This window comes from Melanotaenia boesemani, chromosome 22, assembly GCF_017639745.1.
Source record: "Melanotaenia boesemani isolate fMelBoe1 chromosome 22, fMelBoe1.pri, whole genome shotgun sequence".
Classification (NCBI taxonomy): Eukaryota; Metazoa; Chordata; class Actinopteri; order Atheriniformes; family Melanotaeniidae; genus Melanotaenia; species Melanotaenia boesemani.
Window position 1 is genome coordinate 21,057,546 of NC_055703.1, and position 18,246 is coordinate 21,075,791.

Consider the following 18,246-nt stretch of genomic DNA (forward strand, 5'->3'; position numbering starts at 1 on the left):
GAGCTAAACAAGTTGTAAATTGCATCGCATATCAGGCTGCAGCGGTTAATGAGCTCCTGTCTGAGAGTAACCTGCTTGTCTAAAATCCCAGCATGCACGCTGCAGGACGTTCACGTGAGCCAAACAAGTTGTAAGTTGCGTCGCATCAATTGGCTGCTGGGATAATTTGCTCTAGCGCGTTCACGTGCTCCATTCATGATGCAAAGAATTTATTATTATTATTATTATTATTATTATTATTATTTCGTTTGTGTACGTCCAAACCCAAACAAGAACGTCTTGATATTGTATTTCATTAAAACTTTGACAATATTTGGGCACTTGATCCATCTTTACATATCTAATTACGCATCGTTCAGTATTCTGTCAGAGCCATTTAATTATTGGTCATTTATTTATTTGTTTATTTATTTATTTACAACTTGTTTCCAGGTGTCTCAGTCAACCGGTTATTTCGAGCTGCAGCTGATCTCCGTGGAGAATGTAAACGGAGAGCTGGCGACTGGGGAGTGCTGCGACGGCTCCAGGAGCTCCCAGGACCTTCGCTGCACTCGAGACGAGTGCGACACTTACATCAAAGTCTGCCTGAAGGAGTACCAGATGGACGTCACCACCACCGGATCCTGCACGTTTGGTGCTGGATCTACGAAAGTTCTCGGTGGAAATACGTTTTCTTTTAAGAACACCAAGAATAGCGCGAATAAAATCGACGAACCTGGCAAGATTTTGATCCCCTTCCAGTTTGCGTGGCCGGTGAGTGCGGTTGCATCCTTCTTCTAAGTCAACACAAGTGTTTCTTCACATTTTATTTGGCAATATTCAACAGTTATGATTCAGAAGCAACCTGCCAGTTGTTTTAACTTAGTCAGCAGCAGTCCAAACCCTCCTCAAGATTAATGATGTACAAGGCAAATTGAAACATTTGGGTAACTGTAACTGTAACCCGTTAATATTTCTGTGCTCAAATGTAAAAACCAAAACATAAATAGCTCATCAAAAGAGCTGCAAAGCATTGGCCTCATTGCATAATTGCCCAAGTAATATTTTAAGCTTTGACATGCAATGATGCACAATCAATCAGCAGTTTTAGACATCACAATTTAGCCAAAATATGACTTAGGCAATTATGCTATAAGACTAACAAAATTAACTGTCTTTGGAACCTCTGATTAAATAGCATCCACCTTTCTGAGCAGAGAGCGCAACAGTACTGTTAAACTAGAGTCAAAGTTACATGTAGTCAGTTCTATCTACATAAACTGCACTTTACTGGAGATCAACACCACACTTGTACCAGAATTTCCTACCGGTTTGTGGGTTCAGAACTATCATTACTGAAAGGATTTTGGGTGTCCTGCATGTGTCTTTGCAGAGGGGATAGACCTCAGTAAATGTGGGTCTTTAGCATCCTGTTCTTATGAGAACTGACACACAACAGGGCTAAATGATTGCATGCTTCACAAGGATCCAGTTGCATCTACAGTGTTTTGCAGTGTCAACTGGGTCATCTTTTAACATTGCCCTGATATATGAGGATTGGCTTTGTTCCAGTTCACCAGCTTGCACCTGTCAAGGCCATGATGGGGTGATTAGAGTGGGGAAGTGCTTTGATATGTAGATCCTGGGGAGGGAACTGCAGCTTCGGACACAGAAGAAGCTTTTCACTCCTACATACTGCTGATTCATGAAGGTTTTTATTGAAAGATTTTGCCTTGAGATGATCTGAACTATTTTGAAGAGACTACATCCATGAGGAATATAGCCACTTTTATGCAAAGCAGGTTTAAACTGACAAGCTTTTACATTATTGTGAGAAGGGGCTGATTATAGGTGTAAGACCCTTCAATTAATTCTCTGTTAAAATGATAAGTGCTTGAATCCCATGTGCTTGAAGCAAAGAATGCCTGTGGGCATCAATTCTAGGAGCGCTGCTAGCTGGTTTTGACAAATCCCCCCACTCCCTCCCTTCATGCTCCTCTCCTGCTGTGGGTGCCAGGTGGCCCCTGTTGGCCCCTTCAGGGCAATTAAGCTTGTGCGACTGCAGATGAGTGATAGCTGATGAAGTAAGGAGAAGATAAAGGAGTGCATAAGGAGTTTGGAAAAAAGAAAACTTGAAGCACTTTGTATGGTAGTGTTGATTTTAGTCATATGTAGTTCTCAGTATTGTTATTTATTTTATTTTTTTTATCTAACGATGCCCAACTTGCTTTTCTCAATAATCAATCTGTCCAAGAAAAACACTGGCAAACACTACAGGCAAAATGTTAAAGGAGTAAAGCTCTTCTTTGGATCATCAGGTGTCTTACCACCTGAGCTCCTCATTTCTTTGAGTCTAGCCCCGGATTTATGTGGATTAACTACATGGTTCACATCACACAGAAATTAAACCACCGGGAGGCTCTTGTTTGAATCCTCGACAGACACCTCGAGGCAGAGGTGAGGAGGGCTGCTCTGCTGTGTTGTCCTTCTGTTAAGTGCCCCAGCTGATACCGGTGCACTATTCCAGTGCCAGATGTCACAACAAGCCTGCGGGGTCACTGGCTGTTGCGATGTTGAAGACTGAAGAAACAAAGATGCAGTGTACTATTGGCCGTGTCATCTGGCCAACTGCCCACTTTGAGCCCTGTGGAAACCAGCGAGAGCTAGACTCTTAAGTCATCTTGAACCAGACTTAAGCAACAGAATGAAAACGAAACCGTTGAGGAATTATTTTACTTTAATCTCTAGATTCTGACTGCTGACTTGTGTTATGTTAAAGTGGGCATAACAAGCAGAGTGGTCTGTCTTTTTTTTTAATGTAGTCTGCACTAATATCAAGTATTTCTCTCTTTGGAAAGCTGGCATCCTTTTTAGTTTGTAGATATTCTGCACAGGTGTGATGAAGGTATCAAACAGCTTCCACAAAGTCAGAAGAGAGCAGTGATTTACAAACTGATTCATGAAAATACCAGGGATTTTTCTCAGCTGGTACATCTGCTAATTCATTGCTAACTCTTCATCTTTGAGCGTAATGTTACAGAGCAAAGCTGTAATGATGAATATCATCCCTTTCTGGCAACCTGTGTAAAGAGACAGCTTCCTAACTTATTTAGTCAACACATGCAGTGTAATTTCAACAACCCGATGATAAGTGGTTTTTAAATTAACCCCTGAGTCAGGATTATCATGTATAGATGTCTGCAGACTATTCAGTGTGTAGCTGCAGGATGAATTTACAATAAAAGGTCTCAACCGTTGCCTCTTCTTATAGCTCTTGCCAGTCAGAAGCACATTTTAATGCCAAGAATTATGCCAAGTGTCCATTTGCCTGGAAAGTGGTAATCATTTGCATTTGTAAATCTATGTATGGCATAATATATGCCTCTTTTGTTGTTGTGTTGGAAACTCCTCATCATGCAAATAGAGCACCAAGGTATGGCACGCAGGTTGGCTGACAGTTGCTATACACAAAAAAGTCCTGAGAGGTACATATTGCTTTTACAATACTGAAGCCAAGCAGAATACAGGTGAAGCAGAAGTGACAAAAGTTGGGGGGAAATAAGAGGGGCAGACATTTGATGAGAATCTAAAGGGTTCTTTCCAGTTTTGACTTAATCTCCAGGCAGTTTTGCAGTTGTGTCCCACCACAAGCCAGCTGTACATCTGTTTGTTCTTCTTCTTTTTGTGCTCTAGTTCACATTGTCCTCTATTAACCAAAAATTGTGACTGAGGAGTGGGTTATTAAGACGGCTTGTCAACTCACAATCCCCATTAAAGCATTTTAGGACTGTTGGTTTGTTCCAGCAATATCCTGAGTTTTACATAATTGCAGTCTCACCTGACAAAAACCATCTAAATTTCTGTGCACAGTTACACATCCTGTATACAGCTTGTCTCATTAAATTTTATGGAATAGTTTAGTGTATATTAAAGAGGCATTATGTAAGACTTGGTTCCATCTAGTGGTGAAGTTGTAGATTGATTAAAACACAGTTTTGTTTGGCATGTAATTGATCTTTAATAGAATTCAGGGCAGAGAGCTTCACAAATGTAGAACTAGAGTTAAAACAACCCTATTCGTTCTGATTTGGAGCCAATCACACTTAATCTTCAAATGCAAGACCTCAACCCAGTCGTGCACATCTGGTATCTAGTGTAAATCATTCCTAGTAATAGAAAGAAAAACTAGCTTTTTGTCAAAATGCTTTAAGAAGCAGAATTTAGGTTTAATTGATCAGATATCAGCGGAGCCTCTGTGCTCCGTGGAATGAATGTCAAGCAGTAAAACAGTTCAGCGGGTAAATTAAGGCCTCCTTCGTCTGGTCTGATTGAGTTTCCATTTTGTTGGCTGGTGCTGTGTGTGCACCTAAGGAGAGCAAATGGAGGAGAGAAACACGTCTTACTTCCATCTGATCACTAATGAAATTGCAGATGAAATTTCTCTGCCTCTCTCTTCTCGTTCCCACCCAGCCCTCCAGCGGCATCAGCCGGACGTCCGTTTGATGTGAGCCTGCCTGTAACCGTATCTTGTCCGGACTTGGCTGATGTATCAGACCTCCATTCTCACTCACAGTAACTAGATGCAGGTGGTCGTCCAGGATTGAAGTCGATCTGCAAACATTAACATCATCAAAAAGCAGAATTTACTTGAGGTGTCCTGATTTTACCACTACAGCCAGGAATGAGATCATTTACAGGAATGAGACTGACTGGAAGCAGGTGACCTCTGTGTGTTCGTACAGGAAGCGTCTGTGTGAGGTGGGCTGCTTTGGCCTGCCGATACATTCTCTTGGCTTATAGTTGCTATCACATTGCTGATCATCTCAACAATGACGAGCATAGACTCTCATTCACATTTCAACAACATACTGATCTGCTCAGACCTGCGGAAGATTGTTTTTCTTGGAGGAAACCCAAACTATTTGAATGGTTTTGGCTTGTGCCTCTGGTTGTGTTTATATCACACACATGCAACAGCACTTTAAAACCTATCTTGCGCTACTGTCCAGCATTTTCTTTCCTGCACTTAATGCACTTTTGTATAGGTAAACGAGTCAAGATGGAGTGTATGACTCCTCGATTTCCCTGTTTCAGATGTACACTTTAAAATACTCTCCCCTTGGGGGATTAATGATCTTAGTCTCTGCATGTGAACACAACATATGTAATGGTAGTCGTTATGTGAGGGGGAGGGTCAAACCTTGCCCTGAGGTGGGTTTAAATATTGTCATGTAGCCTTTCAATGCCAATAAAAAGTCTTTATTGGACTGCCATGATCCTCTTACTAAGGACCATTTATCAAAAAGAGAGGATTAGTAAGAATCCAGCTTTAGGCTGGGGGTTGTGGAAATGTTCCCAAATATCTTTTGACTAAAACTTGTAGATCTTGGGCGTAATATGAAGAAGTGAGGCAAAGGTTTTGTTAATTGTTCATTAATCCACTTTAGCTTTATTGTACATCTTTCTTTCTTGCTGTGTCCGCTCCACTGCCTGCAACAGCAGTTATGCTTTGGATGCACAGAGGCTAATGCAGGCTGCCATGGTTAGCCACACCTGATACGGAGCATGTCAGAGCTGTTGCTAGGAGACGTCTGCATAGGCCTCTAGTAAACAATTATCCTCCCTCTGTGGGTCCCCCCCCCCCCAATCCATTCTCCTCATGTCCCAGCACTGCTTCGTGGAAAACCACTCACACGAGTCTCACCTGTGTTTGAGCTCAGCTCTGTATTGATTATGCAATTAGCCGGGCAGGCTGAACTCCCAAGGTGAAATGTTATGAGAGCTCTCTTTTTCCAGAAGTGGTGCTTAGGGTGTGTTATTTGTGTTTTTAAGATTGCAGTTTACAGGGTGACTGCCTTGTCTTTTTATGCTCTGCAAACACTCAACTTGTTTTGTTTACTTATTTACTTTTTTGCTAATTCCCAGCTTAATCAGCAGACAGAAGTAATTATTTATACATCTAGGTGCTGAGTTTAATGCATCTAAGTAACTTTCATATTATTCTGTACAATATGCTTTGGAGCTTTAATAACTTTAAATATGAAAATTCAGTTTTAGACTCTTTAATGTTGAACTGACATTGGGTCTGTCCGTGACAGAAATAATCTTGACGATTCCACCCACCTAGTGCCGTTTTTTTTCCCCCCATATTTTTCAGCTCCTTATCTTTCTTTCCTCCACAACCAACAAACTCTCACTTCTTTAATACTGTGAATAAACTACTGCCCTCTTCTGTGGTCAAGAGTTTTGTCCACTAGTGTGGACGGTACATCCAAACTGGCAGCTGAATGTGCTGTTCAAAGTGTGTTTGAGTGCTTTTTGTTTGCTGGACACTTGTGATGGGATGGGACCCAGGGGGGTTCTTGACATGATTTGGTTTGAGAAGCTGAGAGCCATTCTGCAGTCTGAGGAAGGGTACGTGTGACATGAAAAGGTGTTAGACCTGTTAACGTCCTGCAGGGATTTGGAAAAAGCTGTAATAAATGTATAGAATTGTTGGGTTTGAAAAAAAAAATTCAGACTGCATACATCATCTAATAAGCTAATATAGTTTTGCCCCAACTTTGCAGTAATATATGTATGTATGTATGTGGCATGTCTTATGCAAACTAAGACCTTGAGTGTAAAATTTAATAAAATATAATGTACCTATTCAAATCTACCAGCTCATACAGTCATGAAGAAAATAATTCTCACTTGTGCCCCTCGCGCTGGTTTCTTCCCAGCAGACAGAACACACTTTGTGTCCTGTAAGGCTTGTGTACTACTACCCGTCATTGTAAGTGTAACTGTTGTTCATCAACAGAGATGCAGTGTAGTATTGACTGTGTGATCTGGGCAGCTTCCCTGTGGAAGCTTGTGTGGACGGAGCTGTCATTACCATCTGACTCTGACCACATTCTTGATATTAAATGCATCAGTGTTAATGTTGGGGAGGAGGGAGGCAGCAGGGATTTCCTCTGAGAACGCTTTGTTTTGTTCATTCTGTGATTTCACACAAGGTACACAGTGTACAAATGGGAAATAACAGCTTCTAGATAATTAGTGTTTTCTTACTCGTTGCCTGATGAAGGGGATGATGATGATGGCGTTTCTTTTGACTATAATATGGGAGTTCTTTGTCTGGGTTCAGTATATCAGCGGTTTCATTGAGTAAAGTCTTCATTACTTGTTTAGAGCAGTTACAGGGCAGTTCTTGAATAAATCCTTTTTATTTCTGACCTCATTCTCATGAGTTAGGCTTTCTGTGGCTTTGTATTTGTTGGCTGTCCCAGTGACTTTCTTCTAAATTTGGACATATTTCTGTCTGAGCCAAAATGCACTGGAGTCCCTCTTGTACTGTCCTCCTTACCTAGATAACACCGAAAGCTGCCAGTCAAACCGTATCATGAAAATCAACAACTGTTAAGAGATTCTGTGTTACATATCCTGGCTGTCTTAAAGAGAATCACTTACAGTTTGCATGGTTTGTTCAACTAAACTATGTGATTTCAGTTTTGTTTAAAGAATCTTTGTTTTTGGGATAACATTGGAAGTCAATGTAGGCTTGCAGCTATCACAGCACAATCTATTACATACGTCTAGTTTTAAAAGAAGCAACTGAACCATGTCTGTTTGCATGCTACCAGCAGAAACAATAGATGAGACACATCCTGTTACCACAATGTATGAAAGTCCATGCATTCATCTTGGTTGTAAACCAGCATTCAAACTGTGCTGCCATTGATACTTTTGAGACAGGATTTTAAGCATTGTGTGTAAAGACAAACTAGTAAAACTGCACTTATGTTACCCAGGTGGCAGGTCTCTGGTATTTGTCATTTCTACATAATGACTGGTCGATAGGGCAGAAAATATATTTTCTATGTTGATTGATCTCAGTCTTGATCATGACATAGTTTGTTTATGCTGTTGTTCTTTTAAAACTATGCTAGTAATGACTGCTAAGGGTATCATGTCTTTCCGTATTACTGATGTAGTGAGCCTTTATTGTCAACCACTTCGATAGTTAAGAAAGTTGTGAGTTCAGTTTTGCTGTCACACATATACAAACTGGTTCACTTGTGTATGTTTTGGATTGAATTTGGAATCTCTGGTTTAGGACATACTGTAAAATTAAGGCTTTAATGGCTTTCTTTGGTTGCACTTATTCTTTCCTCATGTTTCTCTCTGTTTCCCTCCTCTGGCTGCTGGCAGGTCATTGGTTGTTTTTTTGGTTTGTTTATTTTTAGGTTTTCTCTGCAGTTTGCCACCAAGTTACGAGGTATACAGTTGGTTCTGTAGATGGACTGAATGAAAATGCCTCATGCTTTTCACCAAGATCGACATAAATTCAATAATAATCTAATATTGAGATCATTCTATCACACATTATACTGTGCAGTATAATTCTAATATTAAAAACATTTGTAGATTGGATTAAATTTGTTAGACCCTGAATCGGAGTAAGCAGGTGTAGAACGTGGATGGATGGATAGATTATTGATCTCCTTATTCAATAAACCTATGATTCTCTGCACACAGCAGCTGTGATGCTTGGGACTGTGTAGGAAAAGCATTTAAGATGTTTCACTGCGTCTAAATTTCTTTGTGGGTGATTAGTATACATCTAAGTTTGCTATAATCTCTGCATAAATACTCAAAATCATTTGAGTCTGGTTGAGTGAGTGATCTGATCTTATCTGGGTGTGTTAGTCTAGCTTTTGGTTTTGGTTGTGAATGTGAATTTGCTAATTAATTCTTAAAAGGGAATAGCATTAGTTTTCATTTTCAAAGTTTATGATATCCAGTGGGATTTTTGGTTGATCTGATTTTTGTTTGAGGTTTGCTTTGGAAACCATCTCCTAGAAATGGGTGAGGATTTGTTGGCCAGGTAGATATAATAAAATAAGTCAGATGCATTTAATTCCTTTGTGATTACTTATACTCTTACAAGTGGCATTTTCTGTAATGGATACAAATGAGACACACCAACATGATGTTTCAGTGATCAGTCAAATGCAGTACTCGTCTAGATGTGATAGACTGTCAATACTGTTGAATTTTAATCATCAATACAAACCATTCTGGGCTTGATTAGCAGTTATCTAAATAGACTGTCACCATGAGGCCCAGACATTAACATAATGTCACTGCTGCTTTCAACATGCACAACTGTGAGGAGCCAAAAGGATGCAGAGCAGAAAGTTGTTCATCTCTGCGTATGCATTTCCGTTGTTGCTCGTGCGTTTGCATCCCCTGCCTCTTGTTAAATAAATGGTGTGCAGGTGCTCGAGGCTCCTTGTGGGGGTAATTAAAGCATGTCATTACATGGGCAGTTAAATTGTCACTGTACTGTTGAACCTGTTTGAAATGATAATGGAGCCTGGCTGGAGGCGGTACTGTGCCGCACTCCAGTCAGGCGCCCTGTTGGTTTGGATCAGGGATTAGCTTGTTAATGTTTCTGAAGCATGCTTATTACTGCTGTAGCACTCACTCTCAGGCAAATTAACACCAGTGGGTAGTAATGAACAAATATGAGAGAACACAGTATTTTATTTCTTTTTTTTTTTTTCCAGGAGCCTTTTGACCCGCAAACTTGTTGACTACTTTTAGATGAGGTACGGCTGTGTTTTGATAGTGGCATTTGAAATATAAAATCAACCGAGCCTCTGTGGTGTCAAACAACTCTTACCACAATCTAGGTTTGTGTTTGAGTAATTATAAACTAGGTGTCTGCATTTGCATGCCTGTGGCTCTTTGTAAACTCATTTAACTGTTCTATGCAAACAGGACGTGTGCATGGTGGTGTTTGTTTTATGTGTTGCATAGTCTTGGATCATGCTGGTTAATTAGCACCAGGAGGGGGAGGGGTTTGTTGTATTGGAAGTGCATGGGTAATGACCCTGTTGGCATAGTAGCAGCATGCTCAATGGGCCGTGTGTGTGTCTGCACAGCCGGTATACTCCAGCCAGCCAAATGCCTTGCCTTCAGTGGACATCTTTTGGCACAGGATTCTGGCAAACGAACTGGCGGGTAGAACTCAGCCCTCCACCTCTCTGCTCAGAATGACTGATATGTCTATCTTTTTATCCACTCATACAGGTGCAGAAATAGATGCTTGTTGTAAAGAGTTTGGAAGCTAATATTAAACAGGTTGTGTAAATGAGTTAATCAGGCTTTCTAAATAAAATAGTTTGTTTGAATATATGTGATTTAGTCAAATTATACCATAAAGTTTTTGACTTGAGCTGAGAATAAGCTATTTAGCTGACAAATACACATAATCAAAACTATAAAATCAGACAGCCGGTAATCTCAAAGCTCAGGAGACTTATGCTGTCCATTACAATAACATTAACCTGAAGCTGTAATCTCTGTAGATGTTTACTTTATGCCATCCTACCCTTAATAATAACTTCCTACCTCTGCCTGCCTCAGGTTATCATACATGAATGCAACTGAATTAACATATTTTAGCGCTCCACAGTAGTGGTCAGCATAAATGTCAGTGAAACACCATCCAACTACTTCTTCTCTGCCTGCCAACGTTCTCTCCACATATGCAAGGATTTTGCCACTGGAGGTCTTTGATCCTTGCCCCTGAACAGATTGAGGGGCTAGACCAGGAGATATTTACATTTCAGTCTACCCTCCTAGCAGGAGTGATGGGAAGCAAGTTAAAATCTCTCCTACTTTTTTTACGCATTACAGAAGCTGCTTTCTGCAACCTCAAGCCTCAAACATGGTCCCCAGGCATTGGAAATCTCACGAGTTTTCCTCTCTGAACCTTTCTGGACTTTGATGTTTGTTCCATTCAGTGTAATGAGCATTTATGAGCAGCAGAACCATGGCAGGCAAACAAATTATTACACTCACAGATAGTCTGATTGTTGTTAATGAAATTCAGTGGCAATAGTGTTTAAGGCTGATGGAAAACTATTGATTTGAATCCAAAGTTTTAGAAGTGCTAAAGATCCGTGTTAACAAAGGTCACTAAAGTCATGACATGGCGTGTGTTTTCTTGTCTTACTCTTACTGTTTGCTGTAGCTCGATGTCCTTGCTGGCGTAGAGTAAACTCAGCCATAGTAAAACCAAAAGCTGGGATTGACATCACAGATTAATGAAGATTACATGCAGCGATTACTGGCCACGGGATGAATCATGTTGACCTCATGTCCCATCAGAAGGCAATAAATCAGGGAATGTCAGTGGAACTCCCTGTGGAGGAGCTGGGAACACGGTGGTGGACATTCAGGTCATCTCTCAGTGACATGGGAAACCGAAATAGCCCAAGGTCACAGAATGTGTTTTTGTAAGGAGTATCACTCTGAATTACATGCATAAAAGGCTTTTAAAAACAACTCCTGGGAATGCCTCTTAAAGCTCAATCAGCGTTTGAAATCCCAGCCTTCCCAAAGAGACTGATACGAGTCAATCAGAGCTTGAATCTGCAATATAGATGCACTCCTCCACTGGTGCTGAATTGTTGGCAAACTGAGATCAAGCATGGGATTACACACCAGGCCAGGATCTCACATTCTTAGTATTCTTCGAATGCAACACGCACATCACCCCACATCCAGAGGGCTGACCCCTTTTTTTCATGAAGAAGCGTGCAGATCCCATGCTTAGTGACCCCAACCTGCCCTGGCTTCCACTTCCCACTGCCACCTCTGTGTTCCCCATCCCTTTTGTATTTCAACGACTACCTTCCACTCATCCATCCACCCCTTCATCTGGCGTGGGAACCTACACCTGTGGCTCTCCCCACACAACCACCACCACCACATCTTTTGCCTTTGCAGCTGTGGCTGTTTATGAATTCAAATAAATACCTGAATTCAGTAAAAATTTAATCCCATGTGACAAAAAAGATGCAGGTTTGTATTATCACACAGTGCAGCCAACACATAAACATCCTTTTTCACTGTGCCCCCCTTCTTGACTTGAAAATTAGGATTCCTCTCTGTAAATCCTCTAATCCATTAAGGGTAGGGTCGGGTAGGGTTTTGGAGATTTGATTTGGAGTGGGTTCTTCATGTCCTGGATAAAAAGTATTGTACACGGTCAAATGCACCTGCAGTTTGCGTTGAATTGAGGGGAAAAAAGGCAAGTTAATGAGAACAGAGTTTGAGCACAGTAGGATATTAGATGAGAACTTGTGCAAGAACCACTGGCGGCCTGTTTTTACTTCAACGATCCAACTGTCCTGCTCAGGCTCTGTAGCACACATGCTGACACTAATTGTCCTCGTGCTGACTGTGTCTCTTCACGGACAATGGTTTTGATTGGAATGGGGGTGAGTTACGGTGTTGGGACAAGAGTCTTTGTTCAGTAGCCTTTCCCCATTCCCTCCCCCACTCCTCCCCTTTATCCCCCTGCCCATCCATCTATCTTGTTCCAACCATTTGGGCAGCTGTCACTTAATCCAGCTAATCACAGACTGGGATGGTCTGTGGGAAACCAGACTAGTCCATGGCTTTGCTCATCCCTAACTGACTCAGGGGACTATTTACCCAACCGTTTACAACATGTAGGCATGCAAGCAAGCCTCAATTTTAAGTAAACCCTAGAGGGCAAAGGTCACAGTACGGCCACCTGCTCATTCTTTGATGTTTGTGCCACCTGACAAAGTTTGGCTCTTGGATAGCCCAATAAAACAAATTCTTCATACAACAATTGTTGTATGAAGTCACTAATTCATGCATTGCCACTCATAGTTCCTCTTGTATGTGTCGGTATCACACCCACACCTCCCACATGCTCAGACTGGGGCAGCCAGCCCTCCCTTTTGAGATGGGGAGGGGGGAGGGATGGGTGGAAAGGTCAGAAGCCGAGCTACATGTCGTGGGATGATGCACGTTCATGTCGCATAATCCATCTTTGAGGCTGCATCTGTTGCACGTCTGTGGTTCTATGGGTTGGCAGAGCTTCCTGCAAGAGCAGCATGAGCATCACTCATAGATGACAAAACCTCCAGGCCTCTTCTTGTCTGAGCTTACTTTCCACCTCCACCTCCAGCCACAATTTGATTCTTTACCCGTCAATATAATCTATTATTCCTGTGTTGCTGGTGACTAAACTCTGACCTGAGCTCTTCAGCTTGCCCTGCAGCTTGCCCCTGTCCCATCACCTTCCCACATTTTTATTTATTTATATTTTTTCCCCTCTTCTCATGTCACCCATGGTCTTCCACAATAACACTCCCCTCCCCTTCCTCCCGCCACCACCCACAGCCAGACAAGCCTGCTTAATCCCACAGCCCAGCAGCAACCAGCCTACCAGCTTGCTGTTCCCCCAGATCAACAGACACAAACATCTACATTTTGCTGTCCTCCTCCACTCAGATTTCATTTCCACATTTCATTCTTATGCTCACAAATACATCCTTTTTTTCCCCCTTTTTTTTTTGTTTGAGCAACTGTCCCTTTCTATCCTACGTCCTATCGATGACGTTACACTGGAGGTCACAGCAGTCACACCGTGGCCACTACAACTGTCACTGGTAGTGATGTAATGAGTGCTATGTAGGTCAGCTGTGCCTAGCAGTATGCCCTGCAGCCCACCAGCTAGATTACTGCTGTGATGCTGGTTTGTATCTGTGTGTGTGTGTGTGTTCTTATTTACTCAGAATAGTGTCAGTTGTGACAGTGCAGAATGCTCAATTTTTTTAAATATTTTTAAGAATTCCCTATTAAACAACTATAAACCACAAGTTGGCTTTAAAACTGAGCCATTTTATTGACCAATAAGTCAACAGGAAAATAGCAGCTCAGATGGTGTTTTACTTTATTTTTAATTTTTGGTTCCTGCATTCATAGTGTGACAAGTTGTTTTTGTTACATCATACACAACCATATAGATTTATAGACTGAATCATCCCATCTTACCAGAAACCAGGATGAGGTAGCACTGCAAAACCAGTGTTCAGCAGAGTGTTGCATCAGAACAAGGCAGCAAATCCTCCTTGACAAAATATAAAATGCTTTAAAATGCCTTTAAATCATTACTAGATCCTGTTTTTGTCATCATTTAGCACAGAAAAACTACATGTATCAACACACTCCTACTCCTACCTGTCAAGTGTGAAGCATAACTTGGTGTGAAACCAGATAATCTCCTTAGCTACTGCTTGACCCCACTGTCTGACAACCAAGGACAAAGCTAGTTCATCTCATACAGCTAATATTGCCAAAGTAACCTCCTTAATGGCGCTCATACCATTGGGTGCTTAATTGTTTTCTGAAAATTTGGTGCAAAACCAACATTTTTGTGCTTTTTTTTTTTTTTTTTTTTTTTTTTTTGTGAGACAAACTAAAATTAATTTACACCAGAAATGACAAAGAAATGGTTAGCATGGGAATTTTGTAGTTTTAGATGTTAGTGATTTGAATTTAAATGCAACTAATTACATTAGATGTTTAATCTTGTATTAACCAGCTACTACAACTCGGTGGCTTTGTTGCTCACTCTGCCAAGGATATAACATCGCATCTGGGGAAACTTTTGCTTCATTTTTATTTCTTGCAGGTCTTAAAGATGCTAAACTCATCTTTTATGTCAAGATATTTCAACCATCTGGTAATCCACTATTACCCTAGTCTCAGAAATATTAAAGGAAGGTGATGGTGCAATCATTTTGACACCTGCCAGTAATTTTAATCAGCTGAAATTCTGTTCTTACTTTCATTGTGACTAGTAATGTTTTTGCTAGTCAATTTATTTTAGCTGTGCTTGGAAGTCACAGCTTCTAGCTGCTCACAAAGCAGCTGCAGGGCTTCACCCTTAGGCCATAAGGTACATGTAGTTTCATACTAGCGCTCTGCATACTGAATCATTTGAAAGTTATGCCAAGCAATCTGATGCACTACTACTTGCGTCTTCAGCTGCTCGTCTTGGCTTCTCACACACACTGCTGCTTGCTCTCTTATTTCTAAATCGCTGGGTTTCATTGGTGGTGTAATTTAAGAATGCCTCTTGGTAAAGCGGCCAAGTTGCATACGAGACTATAGTAACAGTGAAATTGATTTTAGCTCCATTCGTCTGTGTTCCTGTTGATGTTTGTGTAGAAATGGCATGACTACCGCTAAAACGATCCTCTCCATTGTTCTCTCCACATTAGGAACACACTGTGATTATTGGTGATGTTTACTTCCCAGTTAATCTGGGAACAAAATAACAAAGGCCCTCTGTTAATGTGTTCCTTTCTGGTGAGAAGAGACTGATGGTAATGCTGATTAAGGCTAACTTGAAATTAAGCAAACCCCGCTTTGTATCAAGATATAAAATTGTTGCCTCTAAAGCCAATTCTTACACTTAAGGGATGCCATCAATTTCCAGCTCATTAAGTTTCTTTACCACAACCATTTTAGAAATAAAGTGAGTCATGATTTACTAGTGTAGCATTGATGTTCTTTTATTCTTCTTTTTAAATGCTGATAATGTTTCTTTGTGTCATTGACTTGACTGTTAATCCAAGATACAACTATGGTTGTTGCTACAATCTGCTATCAGCCAGTGGAAAACAGCTTGAATGCTTCTCAGCTCTGCAGAGATATTAGGAGAGAGAAGGTATTTTGTTGCTAATTTAATCTGACATATTCCTTTTTTGTCTCTCTCTCTTGCAATGCCAGCGTACATACACCTTGATTGTGGAGGCCTGGGACTGGGACAACACCACACGTAATGGTAAGTTGAAACTCTACATGCATCTCATTTCTGTAACATCTACAATGTTTTCTTAGAAGTGGGCAATTTTGAAAATTATACAAGTTCTCTTAAGCATTTGCTCAATGTAGCCAATAGGGATGTGCATGACTTGATACTACTAGATTAGTTGACTACACTTTTTTAAAAGTTCACTTTTTGTTTGGGGCAGAAGGGAAGTTATGTTTCATTATGCAGCAATGTGGAACTTACATTTATATTGTTGTTATAAGAATGGAGTGGCCCCTTCAAAAGTGAGCGCTTAAGCTGGATTTTTACTTGCGTGGTGTCTGCTTTATCTCAGTTATGGCGTCACCGCCGTATGTTCCACGTAAGTCTGGATGAGGATGCGCATCTCTTCCAGACCAGATGTGCACCCCTGCTTGCAGCGTGGTTAGGCTGAAGTACTCCTTTTGTGATTGGTTGGTTTGTGATTACACGTTTCCAGATTTCTGCAGCTTCCCGTTGAATTTGTGCAGTAACTGGAAGAGAAACTGCAATGTTATGCCGTAACCATACGCTGGAGTGCGAGAGAACATTTCACTGACATGACGCTGATCCTAGTGTATGCGGATGCTGCGCGAGTATATATCCGCTTTACAGAGAGAGGTGGTAGAGCTACAGAAGGAGAGAGATGCAGCACTGTGAGACTGTGAGAGTATGTGCATGAGAACAAAGCATGAATCAGAGCAGAATAAGTTGGCTGTTATAAACTGCCTGTTTATTGGTAAGTATACAGTTTTGCCAGTGTGAAAATGCAATACCACTTATGGCCACAAGGTGTTTGGTCCAAAACTTTTCTGGTTATGAGAGAGACCTGTTGGAAAACTGGCAAAGCCTCTGATGAAATACTCAGTTTGCTATCTTTCTTAAATCAATAAGATATATGTAGTAGAGGTGACCCGATTCATTATTTAATCGATTCATCGCGATGGCGGCACATGCCAATTCAATATCAATTCGTAAATGTTGAAAAACTATTATTTTTCAAAATAATTTAATTGCAGGTACTAAGCTGCAGAGTGTGGCAGAAACATAAGTCACGCGTAAACGGTAAACAACAGACATACCAAGAAGCTGGCGGCTAGCTTTGCAGCCACTGTTACTGAGCATGAGATTTACTTATTGGGTTTGAAGGCTAGTGTTATGAACCGTTTTGGTTTTTACATGAGAACGAACAATGCCTGGACAAGACTTACTCCATATGTAAGTTGTTTAAGACAAAATAAAATAGAACAGTACTACAAATATGCAACAGCACCTCATGTGTTCTCCAAGGTTGGAGGAGGAGAAGCTGCAGGTGTTCTGTCAGTTGTTACTAACTATTGCGAACACATTTTTCCTGTGGAGTTCATGGAAAATATGAACCTAATATGACAAAATATGTTGGATATGTGTTAGATTTATTTATGGTTTGACATAAATAAAAGATAGTGGAGATAAGTTTTGTTTTGATTAAGGAGGCAATGCAAACGGTGGACATTTTGGGAATATTACATATATTTTAGGCCTCAGCAAATTTTTGTCCAATCAGGATTTACTTATCACTCCCCACTTCATGTCATTTTGTTTATTCTCAGTCATGCTGTCTGCTGTTATGCAACATGGTACCAGTCTAAATAAGATGAACATAAATGGCAGGGGCCGAGTTTTTCCTCTGCTGAACATGGCACTATAGCAAACTTCCTCTTAGGTTTTTTTTTTTTTATTGATTATTGGATAAGATGCACTTTGCATCAATTCTAAAATGTTATATACTGTAGCCTTCATGTAAATTACAAGCCTTGGTCCTTCTCTATGTTGGCCCTGGCAGCCATTTCTGACCAGCTGTATCCTGTTTTCCTTTTGTTATGTCCGCTGGGTCGACTCCTGTACAACCCCTCTTTCCCGTCTGAGCAGTAGCTCCGTCTGGGAAGAACTCATTGAGGACTATAGTGTCTGTGTATGTAGCTTGGGGAGACAGTGATATATTTTTTTTCATAACTCTGTAACACCTTTTCTGTGCAAGCAAGCATGCATATTAATTCGCTTTTATATACTATTTATACCCTGATCCTACTGTCTCCTGCTGCCCAATCTTGCTCTTTGTTTATGTGAGGTCATTGCATCCTGTTTTGTCCATGACATCAAACAGACTTCCACCCGCAAATGCAGACAATAGAGAAGAAATAGATTTTGACATCCTCGCTCTTTGATTAGCCCCATGCCGTCTCCTGTTTCTGCCTTAATTGTGTACATTTAGTAATTAGTTCTGATGTATCTGCGGTTTACGTGCTGCTCGAAACAGTCCAGTTTTTTTCCTTCCAGTTACTCAGACTCCGCTTCCAGCCAAGTCGCTGTAAAGAAGAAAAATAGGTGTATAATGCAAGAATACAGAAACAATTTCTGACATTTAATTGATTCGTCAGATACCAAGAAGACTTTTACTGTTTTTTGTTTCTGTTTTGATTCTTTTCAGTTATTTTCTTCCAAAGTTCAGGCAGGCTTTATTTAATTTAGTATTGTATACTTTTTAAAAGCTGAACTAAGTCTTTATGTTTGGCTGCAGACATCAGCTGACTTCAGCCATAATGTCATGG

At 40.8% G+C, this 18,246-nt stretch overlaps 1 protein-coding gene across 2 annotated transcripts in view; it reads left to right on the top strand.

The window, feature by feature from the left end:
- The window catches only part of jag2b (jagged canonical Notch ligand 2b), a 46,406-nt gene that overhangs the window by 693 nt on the left and 27,467 nt on the right, over positions 1 to 18,246 (top strand). For both annotated transcript variants that reach the window (XM_041976277.1, XM_041976278.1), the window contains exons 2-3: positions 433 to 753; positions 15,595 to 15,649. In XM_041976277.1, the coding sequence (XP_041832211.1) occupies positions 433 to 753; positions 15,595 to 15,649 (376 nt within the window). The remainder of the gene's footprint in view (positions 1 to 432; positions 754 to 15,594; positions 15,650 to 18,246) is intronic.